Here is a 20,240-nt window from a genome sequence, read left to right on the forward strand (position 1 = left end):
AAAAAAAACTTTAAAATAATTCCTCCAGTGTGCTGATTTGTAACGTGGACACTCAAGTAAAGCTTATGCAACGTTTGTTCTGATTAGATTTTTCTTGCTCTTTTACATTATTTTTCTTTTATTGCATTTTAAAGTTTATCGTTTCATCCATTTCTGGTGCAATATAAGATAATACTAAATTCATACATGAGTGCATTTTATAACTGAAATGTAATGCTGTGGGTTTCATTTTCCAAAGAAAATGCAACAGCTAAATGTGCAAAAACATCCAAGAAAAGTATAATTCAGTTCAAGAAGTAGCTCATTGATGAGATGCATTGCTAGAGCCATAAATTGGATTCCATAATCAATAGCTTTACTACTTAAAACAATGACTGTATTGCCTATTTTCAAAAAGAAACAACAACAAAAAAACAAAACACAAATCAAGCTGAAGTGCAATGACATAAAAAATGAAATGCAAACTATAACTGAGCTGATACCAACAGGGGGCAATTAAATATTGATCCTGGGAAAAAAAGTTCAAACTAAATAAGAACCAGACTGCTTTGTAAAAGTATCCAACTATGGACAAATATTCCACTGCAAGCTACATACATCTGGATATCAGTCCGTGGCATAAACAGATGATGAGTCATTATTACATAAAATAAAACTGAGTGGGAGAAAAGAAGAAGAGCAAAGAACAGCTGATTGACAATTGTTTTCAGACAGACTGAGCTCTGCTGAAGAGATCTGATGCCATTTAAAGGATATTCAAACATACAGGTGCTGGTCATAAAATTAGAATATCATGAAAAAGTAGATTGATTTCAGTAATTCCATTTAAAAAGTGAAACTTGTATATTATATTCATACATTACATACAAACTCATATATTTCAGATGTTTATTTTGTTTAATTTTGATGATTACAAATGACAACAAATGAAAATCTCAAATTCATTATATCAGAAAATTAGAATATTGTGAAAAGGTTCAAAATTGATGGCCCCTGGTGCCACACTCTAATCAGCTAATTAACTCAAACAACCTGCAAAAGCCTTTAAATGGTCTTTCAGTCTAGTTCTATAGGCTACACAATCATGGGGAAGACTGCTGACTTGACAGTTGTCCAAAAGACGACCATCGACACCTTGCACAAGGAGGGCAAGACACAAAAGGTCATCGCTAAAGAGGCTGGCTGTTCACAGAGCTCAGTGTCCAAGCACATTAATAGAGAGGCGAAGGGAAGGAAAAGATGTGGTCGAAAAAAGTGTACAAGCAAGAGAGATAACCGCACCCTGGAGAGGATTGTGAAACAAAACCCATTCAAAAATGTGGGGGAGATTCACAAAGAGTGGACTGCAGCTGGAGTGAGTGCTTCAAGAACCACCACACACAGACGTATGAAAGACATGGGTTTCTGCTGTCGCATTCCTTGTGTCAAGCCACTCTTGAACCACAGACAGCGTCAGAAGCGTCTAAAGAGAAACAGGACTGGACTGCTGGTGAGTGGTCCAAAGTCATGTTCTCTGATGAAAGTAAATTTTGCATTTCCTTTGGAAATCAAGGTCCCAGAGTCTGGAGGAAAAGAAGAGAGGCACTTCATCCACGTTGCTTGAAGTCCAGTGTAAAGTTTCCACAGTCAGTGATGGTTTGGGGTGCCATGTCATCTGCTGGTGTTGGTCCATTGTGTTTTCTGAGGTCCAGGGTCAACGCAGCCACATACCAGGAAGTTTTAGAGCACTTCATGCTTCCTGCAGCTGACCAACTTTTTGGAGATGCAGATTTCATTTTCCAACAGGACTTGGCACCTGCACACAGTGCCAAAGCTACCAGTACCTGGTTGAAGGACCATGGTATCCCTGTTCTTAATTGGCCAGCAAACTCTCCTGACCTTAACCCCATAGAAAATCTATGGGGTATTGTGAAGAAGAAGATGCAATACACCAGACCCAACAATTCAGAAGAGCTAAAAGCCACTATTAGAGCAACCTGGGCTATCATAACACCTGAGCAGTGCCACAGACTGATCGACTCCATGCCACGCCGCATTGCTGCAGTAATACAGGCCAAAGGAGGCCCAACTAAATACTGAGTGCTGTACATGCTCATACTTTTCATGTTCATACTTTTCAGTTGGCCAACATTTCTATAAATCCTTTGTTTTTATTGGTCTTCAGTAATATTCTAATTTTCTGATATGATGAATTTGAAATTTTCATTTGTTGTCATTTGTAATCATCAAAATTAAACAAAATAAACATCTGAAATATATGAGTTTGTATGTAATGTATGAATATAATATACAAGTTTCACTTTTTAAATGGAATTACTGAAATCAATCTACTTTTTCATGATATTCTAATTTTATGACCAGCACCTGTAGATGCAAAAGGAGAGAGACCCCTTTTAGTTTATTTGGGAATTACATGAGCTTTCTCATACACCATCTGCAGGAGCCTAGTCTAACAACCGTATTTATACAACCTTTTTCACATTTTGTAAGGTTTTGAAGGATGGCAAAACAACATGGCCTCAGTCAAACTGGCTGGAGAACATCTGTGCAAAAGGATTTAGATCTTGTTAAAAATTAACAGAATTTTGATCTGGCCTATATAACCAATCAATACATGTTGATCTAAACTACTCTATGATAGCTGTGTTTGTATGTTTATATAAATATTCCTGCTAAAAGGGGAACTCTTGCACCCGTCTTGAGACTTCAGCAGCCTCTTGCATTTGTTTGGTTTTCCTCTCAAGGATTTTTAATTGTTTTTTTTCTACCAATCAACCTTCAGAAGCCTCTTTGTACCTGATAACAATAAGGATTTCCATAGTATGACAACATCCTCTTTTAATTTTATTATAGGAAGTGTACAGGCCACAGCTTTCAATTGTGCTCTAATGTGACCAGGGTGTCCTCTGTCTCCTTATTAGAGTTAAAAATTCTGAAAGAGCAGTTTCTTTTTAACAATGGCTTGTTTTCTTGTCTTGTCTTGTCCTCTGGATTTTTTTATTTAAATTACAATTCCACCTGAGGTAGCTCTTTCTGCAGCTCCTTCTGTGTTCACCTTTACCCCTTAATTTTTTTTGCTGTGTTCCTAGTTTTTATAATGCTGTTGTTCAATCAGGTACTCCAACAAACCATAGAGGTTTTGCAAGATCACTCATACATAGAGAAATACAGCATTAATATGGGTAAACTCTATTTAACAACAAGGTAACTTCTAAAGGCAAATGATTAGATGAGATTTTACCCAGAAAAAAGAGAACTAAAAACATATTTTTAGATTCTTGTATTCAAAATGATAGAAATAAAATAAAATAAAACATGTTTTAATTTGAATATGTTTAATTTTTTTGGTTCTTCACATAAAATCTTGCTGAAATGCTTTTTTTCAGTTGTAACATAAAAAATGGTCAAGGACAAGAATTATTTTAGTAAGGCACAATCTGTAAACCCTCTCCAGTTTGCTATTAAAATCTGACTTTTATATGCTCCGATTTAATTTGAGTTGTGGTTAGCCATAGCCTAGTGACACATGAAGTGTTTGGGTACTTACAGTTTGACATGTTTACGACAGGGAACAGAATTTCTATTGCAGGTGCCGGTGAGGATGTCTACATTGTCGACTATGACAAAAGGCTTCTCCTCCAGAGTAACGATGGAGAGGTGGTTCTCATCAGCATCTTCATCCCCATGGGCATTATACCTTGGCCACACTGGGAACATGAGTGAAAGGGTTCCGTTCTCCCAGCGGCCCATCTACGTGAGCACAGACAGAAAAAATTAGACAAAAAATGCTAACAGAGTCTTCTCTTTAAATGTATTAAACCAAACAACTAATTTGTTACCTTCTCCCATTTCCTTTCACTGTTCAAGACAATGACAACCAATCTAGGGTTGGCCTGGTAACCATCAGGAGTAAAGGAGAGATCTCGTCCTTCATTCCACACATGCATCATGTGTCTGCAGCCCATGGGAAGTTAGAGAGAAGGGATATGTTGTTATGCATCAGTCACAGTTTGTGCACAGGAGCAGATACATTTCAAATAACACGTTAAACAGTTGGTAATCGCTGCAAAAGGATCTTCTACAAATCAATGCTGTCTTCACCCACTGCTTGGGTTTGTGCATGCCTCTGCGTGTGATTTTCTGTGTGAGTGGGAGAGAGGCAGAATCAGAGGGCACATATCTCTTCCATCAACATTCTGCATTGATTCCCTCCACAGATGTACGCCTGAAAGACAAGTCACTGGTGCAACTAGGGTGCCCTCACTCTCTTACTCACTATAGCTCTCCTGCGTGAGCAAACAGGACCTTTGCTGAAACATTTACTCTTGCTAAAGTGAAGCAATAGAATGCAGCAAATGAGCCAGCCTGGTATACAGTGATACAGGACTATGAACACTTCCTTTTGATAAAAAACTAACAAAAAGCAAGCTTGATCTGGTGGTTAAAAGATTAGATTATAGCTTGAATTTACAAAGGGAAAATATGGGTCATGTGAGGGAGTTAAGAGCCAAGACTAACGTAAAAAATGGACAGAGCTTGGTATTAAATAATTCAATTTGACACTGTCAAGCAAGACTTGATGGATAATGCTTGACAACTGAAACCTGATCTGATTAACACAGAAAAGACTTAAATTTGCCTCATAAGCATTTTGATTTGTTTTCATCAAATAAAAAGAGTAACTCTCCTCATAGGTTTTGTTTTAAAAATGTTTTCATAACAAATCAGTATTAGAGCAGGCGAATCCAAGAACCCTTAAGGGTTTTGTAAGTAACCAAGCGAAGAAGCCAAGATGGGTTCATGCATAAGCTAAAATATTGTGACAGAAAGTCATAATGCATAAGAAGAAATATTTGACAGTAGCTTTGTATGGAGCCTGCAGGTGGAAGTTTTTACTGTCTCAAGTGCAAGAAACAGGTGATGAGGTTGAGGCAAATAAACATTGCTGAGTTAGAGGGGTGTGATTGAGTTAAACACTTTTAAGCATTTTCAGCCTAAAACATTCCTTTTTTTAAACTTTACTGTTAAATTATTATCAAAGAGTTAATCCTAGAAGATATAATACTGTTTGCCATTGGGTAAACTGAAAATTATATTGTTAACCAAACTAATTTAATTTATGATATTGTGTCTAACTATTATCAATAATTATATTACAAAAGTGAAAAATCTAAACATAAAAGAAAAGAATAGCATTATTTTATATTTATTTGGCAATGTTTCCGCCATGTTGCAGTACTCGAAAAGGTGACGTCATGGTGATGGTTGATGCTTTAGCCGGCAATGGAATGCATTGGAAATACAAGCTATACCTCACAACCGTGAAACAAGATAAGTGAAACTAAAGAGTCTAAATCCCATGGCTTATGCTTTTACGCTCATTTACCATGTGTGTTACTCGACGATACACCCTACCTTGTGGCAAATCTGCAGACTGATAGCACGTCACGGGTTGCAGAAATACAATGCTATATGGAATATATATGGAATATATATGGAATTAAAATATCATTATTTGCTTAATAAAGAATCCACGTGTCCAAACCGAGAGAGAAAAAGGGCAAAACTTTAACAATTATAATTGTTCATTCTCATAAAATGTGACCTCTGCCCATCCCTGACTGAGAATTGGCAGGTTTTTGCAGCACCCACAAGGCATTTTGGAGCAAAGGGCCTTTCCCAAGAGCCGAGAGTGGTAGTCAGTGTTTCCAACTAACAAAAACATCCTGGAGAGGCTCTCTAAGCTCTTGGCCACCACTCCCCAATTGAAATCAAATAGGAAATGTACAAAGACCATGTCCATCTAAAACTCAGAAGCTGAAGACTAAGGGCGTACTGTACTTCACTGCATGTCTCTCTCCCCCTCTCTCATACCCCTTCTTTTCAATGAAACTGATTTGATTATCAGCCAGAGCAGTGGCTTTAAAAAAGAGGTTATATTAGTTCATCTGTTTGACAAGACAGAAACAGTTTTGGACAAACTGGGATTAAGTCGGCCCCTTTTCATTACCCATCATTCATGGTTAAAGTGGTGAATCAAATTTTGAGGCTTTCCTTCTGTGATGGTTCTAAATCACCTTGTTGTTGTTGTGTATTATCAGACATGATTCTGGGGTCTTCTGTTGGCTCCTACAGGAATGTATTCACACCTGCATTCTGAAAATAATCTAGATACTGTCATTTAAAATTTTTCTTTCATAGAGGATATTTGCTCTCAGTAGCAAAGTCCTTATGTCTTAGAAATAACGTAACTCCTTCCCTACTGGTAAATGTCAATGCCTTTGTTTCTCATCTATTCTTAAATCTCCTTTAGTTGGAACAGGAGGTCTTGCCTTTTGAGATCTATTAGTTTTGATTTATGCAGTCAGACAAGGTCCATTTGAGTGATTTATTGGTTCTATAGGTCAGTAACCAGCCTAATAATACAATTGCCAGAAGGGTGATTGCATTTTTTACATAAAACCAGATTGTTTCGAATGTTGTTTTTCCATTAACAAATAAAAATATAATTTATAAAAAGCATGTTGCATTACCTCAGTCAAACTTTGCTTAAAGCCTTTTAGTTTGACAAATAAACACAACAAACTAATCTAAAGGGGGCAAATATTTTTCCACAGCATTAGAACAGTCAGCCTGTTTCTTTTCTCTTGTATGGTAAATTTCACTCATTCAGTGGAGCAGGTAAATTATTGTTCCTAAAGCATGTAGGCTCTAAAAAGAAAGAAAAACCCCCAATACCAAACAGCTCTGTTGTTGGTTCAACCTCTCTCAGCAAGCACAAATAATTAGCTCCACATAAACCTACGCAGCTACACATAATAGACACTCCTGCTCTCTGTAATTGAAGCTGTCTCTATTATAGATTACAATAGTTTCATTTATTAGCAGCATGTCGAGATAAATATACCTTTTAATGTTTGAAAGTTCTCACGGTGCAGCAGGTGATGCCCTTGTCGCAATAAATTGCCATGGCTGAGTACATATAGCGGAAACAACGTGGTAGTTTATTCTGGGAAAAAAAGCTGTCTCCTCCTATTTGGAGAAATGTTTTTCATACGGCCTGTTGAAATCAGGGTGTTTTTCATGTATGCATAAGAAAATAGCTTATATATTCATATTCAATGGCTAGGTATGTATTAGGATAAGATGCATACTTTTTTTTGGAGGGGGTGGATCTAACAATTTAGAGCTTTAGTTACTGTAAAAAGGGGTTACATTCTCTTAAATTGCGGAAATTCCACTTGTCAGGAAAAAAATAAAATAAACAACATTTAACAGGTTCCAAAATCAAAAACTTAAGGTCCTTTTGCAGCCCACTGATATAGTTCATCAAGATTTGCTCGTGTTTATTTCTATGGGGTTATTTTAGGGCACATCAATTCAATTTAATTCATTCTGTTTATATTATGCAAATTCCCCCAAAAATGTCACTTCAAAGTGTTTGACATGACAAACTGGTCCAGTTCTTACTCAGAAACATTAAGTCAGACCAAACCAGTAAAATTTCATCACGGAGAGTTATTTAACCAGGTTGAATTCAAAGGTTTTCAAGGCCCGAACAACTTCTTAATTATTTTCCTTTTCATCATTATGTTGAAGCTCTGCAGCAGTGTTATGGATTGTTACCTCATTTAATGACCCAGTTTGAGCAAAGCTTCAGTTGTTCAAATGGCCTCACAGAGAACAGTGAAGAGAATGTGGTTAACCTAATGAACAAGGTGTCCAGCTACTTTACAATCAATTTCTTGAGATATTCAAGTACTAGGTGTTTGAAAGCTGTTGCTGAGGCTGTACGATGGAGCCTGTTTTGTGCTTTTATAAAGATTAAATTTCAAAAATCCTAACAGTGCTATAAGGACCTGATAATTTTTACCTTTTGATCTGTGAAAAACTCCACAAATAGGGAAAGTCTGTTAGTTTCAGCCTTGTTTTTTTTTTTTTTTTTTTTTAATAAAGGTAATCATTTGATCTATTTCTGTATAATTGTTAATGAAATGTTATACAGTCACCTATCAATACTTAACTTTTGTGTTTTAGTTATGAATTTTGATCTGCTGTTAACTGTAAAAGCTAACGTGGCTCCATTGTGAAAACCTTTATAAAAGCATAAACAAAGGAAAGAAGAGGAGTCTCCTGCAAAATGATCTTCAAGCAGCAAAAGAAGTTACAGTTTATAGGTTTAGCATCAATTATATAACAAAAGCATTTTTTTAGTAAACTTACAAAGGATAAACCTGTTCTATGATGCTGCTCAAACATGCTAAAGTCTAAGCTCTAAACTCCCATGCAGCAATAGCAATGTTGGATCTCGCAGGTTAGATAAAGTCTTTCAAATGCCTGATTATGCAGCCTTGTTTCTTCTTTTCTGCTTCGCCCTGTTGAGTTGCACACTGCAGCAAAGATGGAATCTAAACTAATGTATGCAGGAGTCTGATTACAGCTTCACTGCCTCCATTTCAGGGAAGGAAAATGCAACCTGTCAGTTTGTTAACACAAAAGAACAGATGCACTGGTTTTAACTAAATCTAATAATTTACTAAGAAAAATGTATTGCATCTAAGACAGAATAAAGATCGTTAAGGAAGCTGCTACAAAGACTTCTACTGGTTCAACGTGTTAACAATAGTATTATTGCCTTTTGCTAATATATATTGTTATGAGCTGATAAGTAGGAGGTTTGGGATAACAAAGACGTATTGATCAAAATCAAATTGTGGCTCCTATTCTAATGAGGGAGCTCATAACTCACTACAGATAAAGAGAGAAGAGCAACTTGACATTTATGTGTTTATTATTTTAATGCAGACTTCAGAATGTATTAATTCATATTTTGGCTGCTGCACATTCCATATTAATGAGGGCATCACAATATAACAGCACAGAAACATAATGACAGTAGCTTCACTATCATTACTATTATGGTTTATTTATATTTCTGCATCTTTCTGTTTTCTGTTTAAAGCAGTTGTTGAAGACCACATCAGCAGAGAGCAGCAGACGACTGCTAATTAGTTATGCATAAATATAAAACAGTGTAAAGGTTACAAACCACTACCACTACATATGCTATCACATTGTCAAAATTTCAAGTGGTCTTCAATAAAAGTAGTTATTTTTCTAAAAGTTCTTATGTACTTCTGTTATTTCTCTCATTCTTAGTCCTAATGTTTAAGGTGATTATCACAGTGCATATGTTTCCTTCTGTAATTTACAAACAAATGAGTGAGTAGTTTGAGAGCAAAAAAAAGTATAATTAGTACGTGAATAGTATCATATATTTTCTTTACGTCAAAGTCAATGTGAAATTTATTTATATAGCACTTTCAAAACAGGTGTAAAACTGCACCGAAGTGCAGTACAAGAACCACAATAACACAAGTTGATAAAAACAGAGTATCAAAACAATACCTCACATAAATGCCAAGGAATAAAAATGAGTTTTGAGAAGCGATTTCAAACGATCCAGTCTGTAGGTAGATCTAATTAGGAAAGGTACATTGTTCTATAGAATAGGAGCAACAACAGGAAAAAAAAAACATATCTCCTCTCCTCTTAAGTCCGAGGAACTGTAAATAATAGCTGGTTATTTGATTGTAGGGTTCTGGACACAGACTGAAATTTTAAAATGTATAAGGGGGAGCTAGCTCATTTAAACCATATAAGTTATTAAAAGAACCTCAGAATCTATTTGATAAAGGACTGGTAGCCAGTGTAAGGCCAGTATAGGCCTTATATGGTCATGCTTCCTGGTTCCTTTAAGAAGCTGTGTCCCTGGGTTCTGGATCTTTAAGAAATCTAATAATCTCATTTAGTTGTTTGTTTAAAATAAACAAGGCTTATTTTAAACAAAAATTTTAAATCACAGTTTAAAATGTAAGGATCAAAGTAAATTGTAGCAGAAGAATCTCTAATATAAATGTATTATCTAAAGTGTTAATGTTTTGATACATACAAAAAAATCCCAAAACAGCACAGTTTGCACCACCCCTAATTCCTGTAAAACATAACTGAAGAATTTTTTTCATAATTTTAATTTACTTAAAGTTAAACACCGTTGCTTATACACACCATCTTTTTTTTTTTAAGTGTGAAAGACAAGAGAGCACACATTTAGGAAACTGTGATTCGGTGACAGCCCTTCACCACTACTGTAATGTAAAAATTTTAAGAACTGATACTAAAACCAAAATAAGGCCACAGGAGGATCCAGGTTTATCTTGCCAACAGGTACAATGAAGATAATGTAGAAAAGGTATAACAAATCAAGAAAGCTAATTTCTACAGGATTGCAGCAAACACGTCGATAATGGTTCAGCTCACTGGTTCGAGTTACTTTGATCAATATTATTTTCTACACATAAGAGTATTTGTATTTATTTATTTTTTTTTACAAATAGAAAAATCAAAAACACTGTGTCATACTAAAGTAGACCCTGATCCCCTCTGTTTATACGCCAGGCCAGCGGACAATTTTCCAATATGAAAGATCTTAAACGTAGCCTTTCACTTTCTTGATAAAGAAACTCAGGGTCAACGTACAATACTGATCTGTTTTCTTTTCATAACTACATCGAGCATCGAGAACCCTATCGAGTATTTGTGAAGTCTCATATAATCCATGTTGTCGGTGGCTTAAATGGAAGAAGATTTCAGTTGCAACCTGAGAGGCTCTAGTGGACTTAACACTAAATATAGTTAAGACAGCATTGGAAGACAATGGTTGTAACACAAAATATAGACACTTAGGGCTAAAATATGGAAAATTCCCTAAAGGGTGTATATACTTTTTGCCAGTAGTTGAGGGGACAGTAAATTTGAATTGTCATATTTTTAGTTGGTCGCATGAAATGAAATGCTATGTAAAAGTGAGAGGAGTGCTCATTTTTGAGAGATAGTTTATGTGCTGTCCATAGAACTGTATAACAAAAATAGCAAAAAAGAACAAAGCTGGTAAAATCTGCTTTAAGGCTGACTTCTTGCAAGTGCATTCTGTCATGCAGCTGAAATACATCCACATCAGAAGCTATCGAGCTCTAGTTAACACAGAGGAGCAACAACATAAAGGTCTGCCTTTCACTTTTTTGTCTTTTAGCTAAGAAGACACAATTGGCTTCAAAAAGCTGTGCACAAAAGCTGACAGTGTTAAATGTCATTAGAAATCACAGGGTTTAACGCTGCTGTCATCTTCTCTTCCTTCCCCAACACCATCCCTCTCATTAGAACATTAAAAAGGGTTATGCAAGACTGCCGAATACTGAGCTACAAAGACAAGCTGAGTTATGCAAGTCCCTAGACCACGATCTCCTTACACTCATCAAATGTAAACCCACACAGACGCATACACACACCTGCGCAGGGCACTAGGTGGGAGCTTCCCAGGGCTCCTGTCTGATGGTGTACTGAAGCAGCTGGTCTGGGCCTCAGGCAGCTCCCCCTTCTCCCGGAGCATGGAGGTAGCTGCGGAGGAAATGATGCCCACCCCGTCCCGCACCCGTGTCTCCAGTGGGTATTCCCAGTCGTCATAGGAAACGGAAATCATACCCAAGGGATACATCTGAAAAGAAAGGAGATCTAAGCAATGGCACATACTTTGCCCTGGATTCATTTTGTTCTCTAATCCAGCATCTAGACCCAATTTTTTAACATATTCATGTATTTCAACAAGGTGTTAAGGTTTCCTTTGCTCTTCAGAATTAATTCATAGGCGTCAGTTACACAAGTGTGATTCTTTGTTACCATACGCAGCATCTCAAATGGTTTATGTCCTTAAATCTCTCACAGCACCCGCCAGCAAATCAAATATGAAAATTCATGTCAGGCAGATTACATAGAGATTGATGATAGATATGAAACTGTATAGTTTTGGAATTTGACCCTAAGGACAGGAAATTCAAGCAACACAAGTAAAATTACCAATTTTCATTTTTTTGTTTTCTATTCTTCCCCTTAATTAGACACAGAATTAATCCTTTTAATTATTAAGACCAGAAAAGTTTTGAAAGGAAATTTCTCAATAAGCGCTGCACCTAATTTTAAAGCTCATTTCAGCTATGCAAAGTACAGAATATGCACACAAAAAATAACATAATGGAAGGGTGATGGATGGATGGAAGACAGAAAGGAATACAGATAAAAGTGTGCTTATGTGTTGTTATTATTTTTCCATACTTTTATTTTAAGTTTAAAAATAGAGTACAAAAAGATAGTGTGTAGTTTTTCTCAATTACTGAGAATTTCTTGGCTGAAATGTTATCTACAGGGGATTTTAATACTCCATAGATGCTTTGACATAAAGTTTAATTTAGCCTAAAACCAGATTAAGTAGTATACATTAGGCTAAATGTGTAAAAATTATTAAGCATGCACTCATAAATATGACTCATTGGATTAACTCAATTCAATTGATGTCAGTTTTTCCATCAATATATTTTTCAACATTTATCTGTATGGTGTAATTTTATTCAGTCTGTTCAAGGGAATTTTAAAAAATACTTTTAAAAGGAAATTAATACATACACCAAATTTGAATGTTTCGTTGGTTCAACTAAATAAAATCTAATTCTGTTGACCTATATTTGTCCGTGGTTTAAATTATGTTTTCTTCAATGAACTCATAATATATATTTTTTTGTATTTACTTTAAGAAGAGAAACAGTTTTTGTTAGCAAATATGCATGCATGTCACATGGTCAAAATAACCTTGACTGAGATAGAGCTGCATCTGATCATGGATACTCAGCTGAAGATGGTTTCATCTGCGTGGATTTGGGCAACAGCTAAATCCACTATCTCTTTTAGATGTGGAATTACCTGGCATACTGGCTTGTTCTGTGGCAAAAGTTGTCTAATAAATCAAAGGATGTACTCTAAACAAGGACCAATTTTCATGAGCATTGCAAAGTGACCTTAGCTAAAATTGTTCACTTGAAAGATCGTCCTTGTAAGCTCAAAAGGTGACTTTATAGTGAACTCCAGAATTATAGGTTACTTCGCATCATTAATAAAATGTTCATACATATTGTCTTACAGTGGCAGCCATTCAAAACGGCCTTTCCCAGTCAAACGCCAATCGAATGGTAGCCCACTCCCCTCCAACTCCCAGCCACTGGAGTGAGCCTCTCTTATATATTTTTTACTGACTCCACCCTTTCACTGAATTACAGGGTCTGATAAGGAGATGACACTTCTCTTTAGATCTTAATGTCCACACATGATGACAGAAAGAATATTTTAGTACAAAGATTGATGTTTATAAAGGAATTATAGGGGACCAGCCAAGGACCCACTAAATCATTCTGGAATCAATTACTTTAAGTATATTGAATGTTAAGACATTGTGTCACTTCAAAGATTGGTTTTAATAATTTTTTTAAGTGTAGCTTAATGATTCAGTGGCATTATCATGCAACATAATGAGCATTCAAATCTTATGACGATCAGACCATGTACAATCAAACAAAGTTAACAAAGCATATTTCCTATTTATTTCTCACTGCCTATTTATTTCTCTAATCAGGGCTTGCAGTGGTCCTTTTACATTTCAAAGGGCAATTACAGTCCGTAGACCAGGGGTCTTCGATTCTAGTCTTCAAGGTCTGTCTCTGCTTCAACACACCTGGGTGAAATGTCAGGTCATTAGCAGGGCTCTGGGGAACTTAACTGTATAATGAGGAGGTAATTTAGCCATTTTATTCAGGCGTGGAGGCAGAGAAACTGCTCAAAAATGCACAAGACATGATCATTGAGGACAGGAATTAAAGATTGCAGCCCTTGATCAATATCCTATAAACAACCTGGAGGGTGAGCTGAGGAGAGGACACTGTATAATCTAATAAGAAGCGCTAAAATGTGTACTCCAGGAGTGCGTTCTGTTCACTTACTGGCAAATTAATGTTATATAATGGATTAAGCACAAACAAATGTGCCACTGTAAAAAGAAGAAACTAAAGCATTTCTTTAGGACCGTTCTTCTCTGGGATAACTGTACGCACATTAAAGGTTGCATTTTCAACATCCTTCCCTGTGACATTTTGTTTTTGTGATAAATTATCAAATTGTTTTAAGACTGTGACACCCAGTGGTGCTAGTTCTGTTTATTTAGTGAATAGGAAATAAAAGGTCTGAGCAAAAAGCGACTTGAATTTATGTTGTGATATCGAGCTATTAAAAAAAGGCTTGATTAGACATCATGAAAAAGACACAAGCAAACAAACAAAAGAAACTTATTGCTTTCTGGGCTAGAAATCATCTTAAAAGTGATAACGTTATTCAGAATAGAATGAGTTACATACTATATCCATAAACTTTCAACCGCTGTTCTCTTTTCTGCTCTGCATTATCTATTTTCTTCTATTTCTATACAGACTTGTTCATTTAAATAGATTATATTTAGATAATATTTTCCCACATTTATATTCAATATCCTGCTTTGGGGCTAAGCAAATTTAGTTAGGCACAGAGAAAATGCTAGCTGCATGGGAAAAATAATCATTGCTGACTTCAGCAAGCAAAAAATTATCATCTCTATCTATTTAGGGTATCGCTCGTCTCACTTATTAGTGTTAGGCAGGGAAAACAAAAGAGCAGAAATTCAAGGCCGGTAGAGGATGGCCTAGACAGCTCCGTATCAAAAATACTTCTTGTCCTGTCACACTGCCTGAAAGTGGCCACCTGTTTACAACATCGAGGGCTTCACTACCTCAGGGGTAAAGTCTGGATTTCCAGTGGTGAGACTTGACACAATCCAGATGTAACCGGCTCCTATTAGACCCAGCGACCGAGCTTCCTCCAGGATATATCTGTCAGAGAGAGGAGACAAAGTCACTGTTGAAATCTGGCAGTATGTGACAAAGAAATAAACAGCATGGCAGAAAATGAAAGGCCCCAACACTCACACTGCCTCATCCTTGGAGCAGTACAGCAGTATAACAGGGCTCTGTATCCTCTTGAGGGCTATGTGTGATTTTGAGTTGGGGTCACCATCGACAGCATCTAGTGTCACCACACTCTGCAGATCCCAGCGCACAAAGCTGGAACAACACACCATTAAAGAATACAGGTGCTTAATCTTGTCAACAACCCTGAATAATCAGTAAAGATTATGGAATACATTATGGACCACTGAAAAAAAAGGTGTAGGGTATTTTTAGCTTTTAAACTCCAATTGGGAAAGGTGTTGAACAGTTGCCATTTTAAGTTTTTTAAATGAAGACATGTCATAGGTCTAATACAGAAATTAAGGAAAATAATTGTAAAGCTGGTTGCACACTATTTTGTGTATTGCCTTTTATACCAAAATACTGAAAAGTGGGTGTTATATGGCTATAAACTTGAAATGGGCTGAGTGGAACATAAAGTCCTCTAATGTCACACTAGTAAGTTCTCTATATAACTTAATGGTATAGGGATACGTTCCTTTTCTTTTCTCATGAAAGTGAAATTTTGTTGGGGAAACAATTATTATTAAAATCACTGTGTTTATGTCAGAATCATAATGAACTAAACTGGGTTTTATCTGTGATTTAAATATTAAAGACAAAACTCATAAATAAACAAAAAAAAAAATTCAGGGGCCCACAATGAAATACAGAAATGTGAGTTTTATGTTTATTTCTGTTTATTTTGATGACTTTTTTTTTAATACAGCTACTAAATCCAAATACCATGGTTCTTAAAGTAACAGAAATTAGATAGTATTATCAATAAAAAAAGGATTGTAAACACAGAAAATACAGCATTTTGAAACAAAACACTTCAGAAACTTCTGCTGAAGTGGGCAACAGTTCAGCCATCTTTTACTCTGATGGTCAGTATTATGTCTCTGTTGTCTAAACATAATAAATGCTGCTGTTGTGATGACATGTTAATTTGTTTCTTAAGGGTGTGAGTGGTTGCCTGCTGTAACACTGTTAGGTCCGCAATCCTTCCTCTGGTTATGTGTGCCAGTGGTTCCCAACCCTGCTCCTTAGAAAACCCCTATCCTGCATGCTTTAAGTGGAATGACAAAGCACTTGATTTCAGAGGGGAGAACCAATTACTGCATAAGATGCATCTTAAGCATACAGGACAGAGGTACTTGAAGATCTGCATTGGGAAACACTAATCTAAAATGTTGGTATTGAAATTCCATTTTTTACTACTCTGTTTGAAGTATTCTGACCATTTTTCATTTTGGATTTTCATGACCGTGAACAGACACTGACATCACTGCTGCAGTCCTGGATTCTATGTAAATGTAACTTTTAATAATTGCAGTAATATTGACTAAATAATGCATTTCATGTCTATATATTTCCTTGTATTAAAAGCTGAAAAGCAGAATATCACTTTAACCAGGACAAATGCAGGGCTTCACTGACCCTATGCTGGGTAACAAATGTCTACCATCTCTAAATATGTAGTGTTTAGGAGTTTTTGTTTTTTGGTTTGTCTGTTAGCAGGTTAACTTTAAAATGTAAGGAGGTGTGCCATGTGTGGATCAATAGATTTAAATTTGGTAATGATTGAAATCATGTATGAGTTTTAGCTATAGGTGTACTACTGTAAGTCACAATATGGGGCAAATTTTGCTGCTTGGTGGAGGTCTGCACTCTCCAAGTGCTTTTCTAGTTACTTATCTGTAATTAATCTATATTTTATTGAAATTATATATTAAAATATATATAACCTTAAAAGATATTCAAGTTTATTAAATTAGACTTTAATGTAGGTATGAGTTTTTTCAACAAGTTAACAATGTGATAAAAAATACAAGCCTAAAACCTTAGAAAAAAAAAACGATTTTTTATTAGTATTGTTGTGAAAACAAATATGTGGAACAAAATTATAATCATACCAACTGTATTTTCAGAATGTGTGGCAGTGCTTTAGGGTGCATTTGTACCTGTGATCCACAGTCACTTTCAGAGTGCTTATGAAATCCTGATAGCCGGGGAACTTGGAAGTTACGATAGAAAAAACATGCCAGTCATACTCCTCCATGATTGCAAGCATTAGCAAAGCCTCCTGCTGCAAGGCTGCGCCGAACTGGAAGAAAGTGGACTTCTCATCCTGCAAATACACACAACAGAGGTACCAAAAATCTGATTTTTAGGAGAACTTTTGCAATCAGACAGACTATGAGAAGACTGTGACAAGAGGAGGGGGCAAAATGGGAAAAAGAGGAAAAGATACAGAAAGAGTGACAGATTCAGGCGAGAAGTGAGACCGCGCTGCAAGAGTGACTGCTGGCAACAAGAGGCAGGCCCTAATGGTCGGTGATAACAGCCTCATAACTCACAGGCTTAATTCACTTCAGCACTCAGCCATGGATTATCTTTAAAAGTAATTGATCCCAATACTAATGTCATGCCAAATGACATGTTATATGGTGCTATACTTCAAACTCGACTTAGAGGAAGACGCTACAATCTCTAACTTGCCGAGTGTTAAATTGCGAATAATATGGATTAATTTAATATCTGCATCAAGTGAAATTATGGGGCATCCTCTTTTAAACTGTTCACAGATTCACAACATTAATTCTTCACCCCCCAGCAATGACAGCAAAGTGATGATGAGTGTGAGAGGAAGAAGCAGCAGCAAGGACTACTAAAATGAATGTGTGTGAAATAAGTTGCTAATGATTGCAGACACAACAAAAAGTGAGAGTCAATCTATCGTAGAGAAGTGTGGATATGGGGAATGAGAGAAAGGAGTGCAAGGAAGATAGAGATGAGGGGTGAATTAGCGAATTAAATTAAAACTTTTCATCTTCTGGACTGAGGTTAAGATATATATGCTGCAGTGGGGAAAAGGTATTTGAATTACTGCTAAAACATAAAGCTAGAATGGATCTCCTACCTACAGTTTGTCTTACACACCTCTTTTGTTTCTGTTTTTTTATTACACTCAAATGGTTCAGATCATCTGAGCCACTTTAATATGAAGCAGACAAAATAAATGCAGAAGGCAGTTTTCAACCACAAGTTCATTATTCAAGCAAAAATGATTTCAAAAACCTTACTATTAAGTTAATTTATATTACTTATTTGCTCTTGGGTGTGGCTGTGTGTTTATTTTTTGTTTGGCAACTTCCATTTTTCAATTCAATGTTTATATATTTGGATTTTAATGTCAAAACTGTTTCCCAAAGAGCTATTGCCTAAAAAAAAAGTAGATGGTATTCCTATTACCTGTGGCAAGTCTTTGCTATAGGCTTTCTTTACTTCCTAAACAGATGAAGTCTTGATACTGCTGTTCTGTTCACTGGGTCGATACCCCCACATGGTTCAGAGAATTTATGATCCTGTTTGAAACTAGCTGTGACGGACGGAGCTAGAAGTTTTTCAAAGGGGTGGCAAAGCAGGTAGCAATACGAACTGAGCAGGGGCCAGAACAGATGAATGAACAATACCAGCTCAGGGTCAATCTACACTAATTACCAACAGGAAAATGAATAGGCACAAATTGGTCCTTTTTCAGATAAATCCCTTACAGTAAAACCAGATTTAAATGGAGCCCTTGTTAATAACTTGACACACGTATTTATACATCTGTTGTCTAAATTAATGATTTATGTTTCTGTATATTAAAGAAATGAAAGGGCTTGTGCAGTTGTTCTTTATCTTTGGTTACTTAAAAGAAAACTAGATGACTTCCAGAAATATATAATTTTACCTTCTCCACCATAATATAAAAAAAGTAGTTTAGAAAAGAGCATAAATTGTGTCTTTAATATTAGTGTATTGATGTGAACAATTAATTACTGTATTTTTGGTTGATTTACTAATAATGAAATACTAATATAATAATAAACATTCGAATTACAATAGGCCCTCGTAGCGCTAATAATAATTAAAATGTCCAATTAGTTAGAACCTCCCACTTTATAGGATCCCTGCTGCCACCCTCTGTTTTAGAAAGCAATTGCTTGTTGAAGAGTAAATTACGTCCATATGGGGACACCCCATTACCTGGTAGGAGTAGTCATTGACTAGCCTGGCCACCCCCTAGCTCTGCCTCTGGCTGGTTAAAGTGCAAGTTTGGAAAATATTGGTAATGTGTCAGCAAGCATGACTCTTTTGCGCCCTTAGCAGTCTGCATTATTTGCTGCTTTCTGAGACTGTTTTAAAATAGTCAGTAAATCTTCAACATAAACATGAGAGTTTTTTTTTTGCACCTACAGTACAACATCAGCTTTGGCTCTGCAGTTAAAGAATAAATAATACAAATATTGTAACAATTCTCTGTTTTGGTTCTATTGGGGTCCATATGGTTATGTACAAAATAAATCTGACAACTCAGAGATTTAACTTTATGACTGCACCTGAAAGAATAAAACGAAAGGTCAGAAGAGGTGATGATGAAATTATACTACAGTAACATCTATCTCACTTGTTCGATCAATGTGTCCTTTGCTGTGGGTATTTGTTTGAGTTCATTCTTTTAACAGATGTTAAAAAGAAGTAAAATTTGCTTTGGAGAGTTACTGAGAGGCCATGTGATCAGATGACAACACTAAAGCTTACAGTGGCAGTTTTGTAGATGCCATGCAGAGATCATAACATGCCAAATACCGGACAGTAAACACTAACACTAAGAAATAATCAGTAAGTAAATCACTGGTTTGTGCATTATTGCATTTATTTATACAAATTAACTGATAAATAAAGCATGTCTTTCAAATAAACAAATTGTGCTTAGATGGAGAATAAAGAGCTCTTTTCTTAACTCTTATACTTTTTTTTCTTTTTAGACCCTAAATGTGAAAGACATTTACTCTAAAAGCCTTTTTATTGACTTGTTTGAGCCTCTTCTGTAATTTGTCCATCAGTTAAACATCCAAAAGGGCTGCATTCGATTTAAAATGTGTGCTATTTGCATATGGGAAGCTTTTTTGTGAATTAACAACATGCATGCCAAAGGGGCTCTTAAAGAAAATGAATCTTCTCATCCCAAGCTGAAGAAAAACAAAACATATCCATCAGTGAGATACAGGGAACATTAGCTGTGGCTGATCCAACAGTCTGCTTCCTACTGAGAAAATATACTAGTTAATGTGTGAAAGAGTTGCTGTTTGTTCTGTGAGATGGAGTTGGCCCTTGGGATGTACTGGTGATCCTACAGCCTTCACACAGAACCAAGAACTGTCATGATTTTGGCGCTGTTAGCTGGCTTGATTGCTCATTTCATTCACCTGTCTAGCTCTGCCCTGTTTCCCATCACTGCTCATTTGATCCACCTGGTCTTGCTTCCATTTT

The 20,240-nt window shown here is 36.1% G+C and overlaps 1 protein-coding gene across 2 annotated transcripts in view; it reads right to left on the reverse strand.

Annotated features, from left to right (window-relative positions):
- grin2ab (glutamate receptor, ionotropic, N-methyl D-aspartate 2A, b) overlaps positions 1 to 20,240 on the reverse strand; it is a 196,336-nt gene that overhangs the window by 38,182 nt on the left and 137,914 nt on the right. For both annotated transcript variants that reach the window (XM_038285320.1, XM_038285319.1), the window contains 6 exons: positions 16,883 to 17,049; positions 14,895 to 15,029; positions 14,699 to 14,798; positions 11,349 to 11,554; positions 3,840 to 3,954; positions 3,548 to 3,750 (listed from right to left, as the gene is read on the reverse strand). In XM_038285320.1, the coding sequence (XP_038141248.1) occupies positions 3,548 to 3,750; positions 3,840 to 3,954; positions 11,349 to 11,554; positions 14,699 to 14,798; positions 14,895 to 15,029; positions 16,883 to 17,049 (926 nt within the window). The remainder of the gene's footprint in view (positions 1 to 3,547; positions 3,751 to 3,839; positions 3,955 to 11,348; positions 11,555 to 14,698; positions 14,799 to 14,894; positions 15,030 to 16,882; positions 17,050 to 20,240) is intronic.

This window comes from Cyprinodon tularosa, unplaced genomic scaffold, assembly GCF_016077235.1.
Source record: "Cyprinodon tularosa strain WSP-4 unplaced genomic scaffold, ASM1607723v1 ctg21, whole genome shotgun sequence".
Taxonomy (NCBI): Eukaryota; Metazoa; Chordata; class Actinopteri; order Cyprinodontiformes; family Cyprinodontidae; genus Cyprinodon; species Cyprinodon tularosa.